This window comes from Embiotoca jacksoni, unplaced genomic scaffold, assembly GCF_022577435.1.
Source record: "Embiotoca jacksoni isolate LCO1_2020_lvr unplaced genomic scaffold, fEmbJac1.0.p SCAF_14, whole genome shotgun sequence".
Classification (NCBI taxonomy): Eukaryota; Metazoa; Chordata; class Actinopteri; family Embiotocidae; genus Embiotoca; species Embiotoca jacksoni.
The window spans coordinates 16,626,722-16,632,721 of NW_027185274.1; the positions used below are offsets into that span (position 1 = coordinate 16,626,722).

General features: G+C 46.6%; 1 protein-coding gene across 2 annotated transcripts in view; it reads right to left on the bottom strand.

Annotated features, from left to right (window-relative positions):
- Positions 1–678, bottom strand: part of LOC138197471 (CD166 antigen homolog A-like) — a 36,789-nt gene extending 36,111 nt beyond the window's left edge. Inside the window, exon 1 of one of the 2 annotated variants that reach the window (XM_069148324.1) lies at positions 361–678. In XM_069148324.1, coding sequence (XP_069004425.1) covers positions 361–406 — 46 coding nt within the window. In that variant the 5' untranslated portion in view covers positions 407–678. The remainder of the gene's footprint in view (positions 1–360) is intronic. The other variant, XM_069148323.1, reaches the window with a different exon arrangement.
- Between the last annotated feature and the right edge of the window lie 5,322 nt (positions 679–6,000).

A 6,000-nucleotide genomic window follows, 5' to 3' on the forward strand; every position in this document is an offset into this window, starting at 1 on the left:
TTAAAAAGAATTTGTCACTGCAGACAGAAAAAAATGCACCTTTTCCCTGACGAAAGGAGAGTTTTAGATATTTTTTTAGATTCCATAATTTAACAGGAGAGAAGTGACCACTGCGTCATACGTGGTTTATAAGCAGCCAACACCAACTATTTATAGTTTTCAACCATTTCTAGCCGCATAACTGAAGCATTCACGATCAGAAACTCAAATAAAATCACCGACATTCCTGCTTCGCTTCTCCCCGGAAATGTGCTCGATCACCCGGACTGAAGTTTTGGTGGCACCTGCGCGTGAGAGCCGCCCCCCCCCCCCCCAACCTGCCAATACCTGCAGCTCCCGGTTAAAAAGACAATGGCTTACCCTGGCAGAGGAGCGCGGAGATGAGGAGGGCGGACAACGAGTGCATCCTGACAGGTTCCCCAGTCGGCTGAATATGTCAGAGGGTTGGTAAAAAAAAAAAAAGAAAAGAAAAGTTGTTTGGTTTTTAAATTTCGGACTTGTGTTGGATTAAATTGTCCTCGGTGAGTCCTCTTCCTGCTGCCTCTGCTGGTGGTGGTGGTGCTGGTGCTGCTGTGAAAGACAGTTCACTTCAGTTCTGGCTCTTATCCCAACGCGGCACGTGCTCGCCGACTCTTGCTCACGTCAGCTCTGGTGGAACAGGTAATTACGATTGGGCTCAGACGAGCGCGAGGGCGGGGTGGGTGGGATGTGTGTGTGCGAGGGATGGAGGGGAGGCGCGGAGGGGGGTCTGCAGCTCCGCCCCTCCCACAAACCCTCTCCCTCCCTCCAGCAGGAGTGCCCTTCCTCCTCCTCCCACACACACCCCAATCCTCCTCTTTCTTTAAAACCCCCCTGGTGTCCTCCTCTTCCTCCTCCTCTCATCTCCAACTCCCTATTTTCTACCCACCCACTTTCTAACACACACCCTCATCCTTACTCTGCGCGCACACACACACACACACACACACAAAATGGGACACTTTTTGTGAAGCAGGACTACAGACTTGTGCAATAAGCCTTGACCTGCATTTAATACAACATTTCCTAGTCTCACTCTATATTGATTTTTTTTTTTTTTTACATCTATTTAGTTATGTGTTGTGTTTATTTTCTATGGATACATAATTCTGATCCATAGTGTTAAAACGTGTATTTACTGTTCCTGTGCAATGCCTGGATAACTATACCTATTCATGTCTGAGTCTCTAATGATTTCCTCTGAACTGATTGTTCCGTTGGCCTGTTGAATATTGACTGTGGCGAAAAATGTCAAGATGGCATTTTCCCTGAGATTTGTTTGGTCTTATTCAGACTGACTGCTGTCCAAACAGTGAAGATACTCAGTGTACAGTGAAGAGAAAACAAAATACAAAAAATATATATATCACATCTGAGAGGGTGGAACCAGATGACGTTTGTCACCTTTGCAATTATCAAAATGAAAGCAGATAATTTATTTCGGTCGATTTGTTTCAGGTGTCAAGTGAAAGCTCAGAGCTGCTCGGAGGAGGGAGGCTGTCCACCCCTCAGTCCGGTTCTGTTTGACGTTTTCCTGTTAAAACAGTTTTTCCTCCCAGCTCATGTTGGAATTATTCAGCCTGGTGGGAACCAAACCCATTTTCACCACCTGATTTTCCCTCCGTGAATGTGTGGCTCTGTCCTCCCTCCACAGGGAGTCCTTCCATCCGACTGGGCGTAGACCTCGGCTTGATCTTAACCAATCAGCATGCACCGAAACCGCTGCAACTACCTATGGCCCCGTCTACACCAAAGTGTTTTTTCCTGTGTACAGAATTTAAAAAAAAAAAAATTGTTTTAATGAATGGCAGCATCATGACAAGGTGTCTGGAGATTTTGATTTCCCGTCACCGAGAGTTGGCTGTGAAAACGCTAAAACGAGCCAAATTACCAGACTATATTCACAGTGAGGAAAACTGGAGCTGTGAGCGACAGACGGCGCAGCCCAGCTAGAAATGATGGGGTTGTTCTCTGTATTTGTTGTGAGGACCTCACTATGTTAAATGACTACTGTTCTGATTTGGCACTATCAAAATAAAATTTAAAAGCATGAATAATTAAAACCTCTCTAAAGCGCTATAAAGTCCTATAAATCCAGCGTAAAGGTTGATATCACTGAAACGTGGATGTCTCCCAGGAGGGAAAGTGCTACAAGCTTGAATGAGCACTTGTTACTTCCTCTCTGTGCCACTCACCATGTTATCTCACTCACACTTGTACAGAAGCACGCGCACACATGCTGAGGTATATTTTCAATCAGCCCCCCCTCCAGTCTCATGTAGGAATGACGCCGCTTTGTGCCTCAGAGATCATGAGGTCCATTGCACAGCAAGGCTGCGAGATGTACGTCCAAGGTTCATTATAATGAACACGTTTCCGCATATAATTCAAACACTTGAATTAGCATTGGACATGCGTGATCGATGACAATGATCACGATCTGAAAACGCTCACGCCTAAACTCCACGAATTTCCCCACAAGAGGAAACAACATACTGGACCGAGTCTACACCAACATACCAGGAGCATTCAAAGCAAAACGCCATCGGCACACCTCGGACCATCACATCATGTCTCCCTCACTTTGACCCCATCTCACGGACCCAGGATCTGCAGAGTCCAACCAGCCGTCAGAGCAGTGCAGGTGCGGTCTGACGAAGCCACCTCGACGCTGCAGGACACTTTCGATAGCACGGTTTGGGAGCTCAAACACCTCGAGGAATGTGTGTCGGGACACATTCATTTCTGCGCAGAAGATTTGACAACACGTCGGACAGTAAAGGCGTTCCTCAACCAAAAGCCGGTAAGCGATCTGAGGGCACGACTGAGGGAGCGGGACGCAGCATTGGGGTCGGGAGTCAAACCGGCCTACAGTGAAGCGCGGGGGAACAGCGCATTGAGAACCAATTTGAAAATAACGACCCCCCCGCATTGTGTGGCATCGCGACACTGACGCACCACAAAACCAACAATCTGCTGCCACATGATGACGCCTCGCTGCCTGAGAAAAAAGAGATGATCACAGACTTCAGAAGAAGCGAGGACGGGAGACATGGAGAGGAAGTAGAGAGTGTGGAGAGTGTAACGCTCATGGGCTGTCGAAACAGCTGACATGGACCACCAACACCTCACTGATGGTAAGGCCCAACAAAGACTGCTCTTCCTCAGAAACATCTAACAGGCCTCAGAAGCCAAACTTCCTCTGAAACTGCGAACGAACTTCTTCGAGAGCACGTTGGAGACCATCCTGATGAGTTTCCAGCTGCACCGCCGCCAAGAGAGAAGACCCGCACCGTGTGGTGAAGGCGGCCCAGCGCGTCGTCGGGATGGAGCTCCCGGGATGGATGCTGACACACTCTCGAAGAAGGCGAGCAGCATCGTCAGGGACGACCAAGCTGCATCCAGCGGTGACGTCACCCGTCGGTTTGTGAACGTTATGAAGCCTCGAGTTTGGATTTCGTCCGGCGCCAACAGCTTTTATCCACGTAGAGCTGTGGCCTCCATCGTACCTCACTCACAAGGGGGGGGGGGGGGGTCTGTTGGGGTGGAGACGTGAGTCTCACCCTGGGTGTGAAATTCATGTCGTTCTGTGATGGTTTGTGCAAATGGGGTGGGGGCACAGGCTGTGAAAAAACAAATGCAATTTGATTAGAAGCTAACCACAAAGCAATATTTTTCCCTGCCTCAGTGCGCCAAGACAAAAAAAAAATTTAAAAAAATTTGCTTCTTTTTCTTTTTCCTCCTGTGCGGGTGAGTCTGACTGATGACCGAGCCCGAGTGTTCAATTACCCAACAATTGCATCTCGGTCATAATTGGGATTTCAAGCAAGGCTGCTTCATGAGTAAGTGTTGAAAAAACACGCTTCCTGTCGTGCTTATTCTTCACTGGAATAACTGCGGCCGAGGCTGAGGTTGATTTTGTATGCACGGGAGAGCGTTTTCATTCAGTCCCTGTGACTGGAGAAAGAGATTACACACAGAATAATGAATTTGAATATATCATGTAATAGTGGGGGAACTGTACCCGCTCCTGCTGTCTTTTAGTTGAGTTGATGAAAGAATGAGTGCTTCTATTTTGACATCTTGTGACACCGCTTCCTGCTATGAGCATGGAAACAAACAGCCTTGTGTTGATATGGACTCGGGCAACGAAAGTAAACATCTCTGACATTCAGGGATGCTGCAGACAGGAAATCTTTTATTTTTTTCCTCCCCTCATGCTGTAGATCCCCCGCTAATTATCACAGCTGTGTTTCAAGTATAAAAATAATAAAAGTCATCCTTGTCAGAGTGATTGCAACAACAGCAGTACGCAAGAAGTGGCAGTGCAGCACCGGATTACGCTCCGAACAGGTTGCTACTCATTTGCAGCCCTGCTGTCGCTTACTCTTCTGCGTTTCTTTATATTGTCTCACACATGAAGCAGCAAATGTAGCACGGGGTTAATTTGTCTCTTTTCCAAGTTTTGTGAAAAATGTCATTTCTTCTCCATCCAGTGGGAGGCAAGACGGGTGATTAGTCTCCGACAGATTGGTCTTGGGTAAACGGCGCCACCGGTGAACACAGTGACCCCTGACATTTGTAGTTTGGGCCAACGGAGGGGAAGATCCACTTAATGGCTAGTCCTGTGCTGGCCAGCATCCCTCGCTTTGGATCGATAATTGCTTCATTAGTTAATCTGATTGAGTGTGTGAGCAACCCGTAGTCGATGTGGACTCACCTCTCTATCTGCCAGGAGTCTGTGTTTTATTGATTTCATTGTTCTCTATGGAGCCAAACTTTTCCTCCCCAACTAATCCAAACATTTACACCAAAAAAAAGGAGAATGGATCTGTTTGTTCGAGCTCCTCGCAACGTCCATACCTGTCTTCTATTCAAGCCGATTGATAGAAACTGTTTCTTGAATGCATCATCTTGTGCTGCCGCATTGTTGTGATTCTCATGGTTTAAAACAGGTTTTTAGCGTACTCATAAACCAGGAGCAAAAATCTGCATTATCTTTAAACCTGTGTAACAACAAACTGTAAACACAACACTGACAGAGGTAAAGCTGACAGTTACAGACTGTTAGCAGCCTGCTGCTTCTTCACATGTGCAGCACCTGGTGACACGTATCCACCCAGCAAATGTCAAATGCTGACCCTCCTTTCAGCCCAGCAGCTGCCTTCAGAGATGACCACAGACTGTAGATAAAGTGTTCATAACTTCCTGGTCTGAAAAATGAGGCCGATGTGAAAGTGTGTAGAACTGCAGTACCACCGAGCACCACTAGAGGTTGACTCCTTATTCGTATGCAGTCAGCTTATGGCCATCAGTGGGTGGGATGTTATGTCGTCGGGTCTCTGATCAATCACATCTATTTATAGTGATGCAGGAGTGTTTTTGATAAAGGGAGAAGCAGTGAGCTGAAAGCCTACACGGTGCTAACTGCTGCGTAGAAACAAAAGGTCGTTTAAACATAACTTGACAATTGGTTCTGAAAATATATGGAAAGCAGGCCTAGGAACTTTAGAAAAGTTTAAAAGCACAGAAGAAATGGCATGTTCTTTTTAAAAGTGGCGTAATCACAGCAAAATTAGCTGTTAACCTTTTTGCTACATGCAATTCAAAAGACGTGAGTGCATACTGTGATATTTCAATGCCTTATCGCCATTTATACGGTTTTACTCTCCCTTCAGTCAGTTAATCCTCTATTGTGAAGCTGTCTTGCATGTGAACGGCAATTCCCCGTGACAAGCTCCTTGTGAAACCATTCTGGCCAGTGAAAGAAAATGATTTCTGCTGGCCTCCAGCCTCATGGAAAGATGGCCGCAGAGAAACGGATGCAGTTTTTAGCGCAGGACTAAACCTTTGGGGCACTGAGAAGTCTCTCCGGTCTTACGTGTGTGTTTGTGTGAATGTATACAGACGGCCTTCTGAAGATAAAAATCAATCCTCACATTCAGATGAACGCAAAGCAAAGCAGACAAGCTTATCTTGATA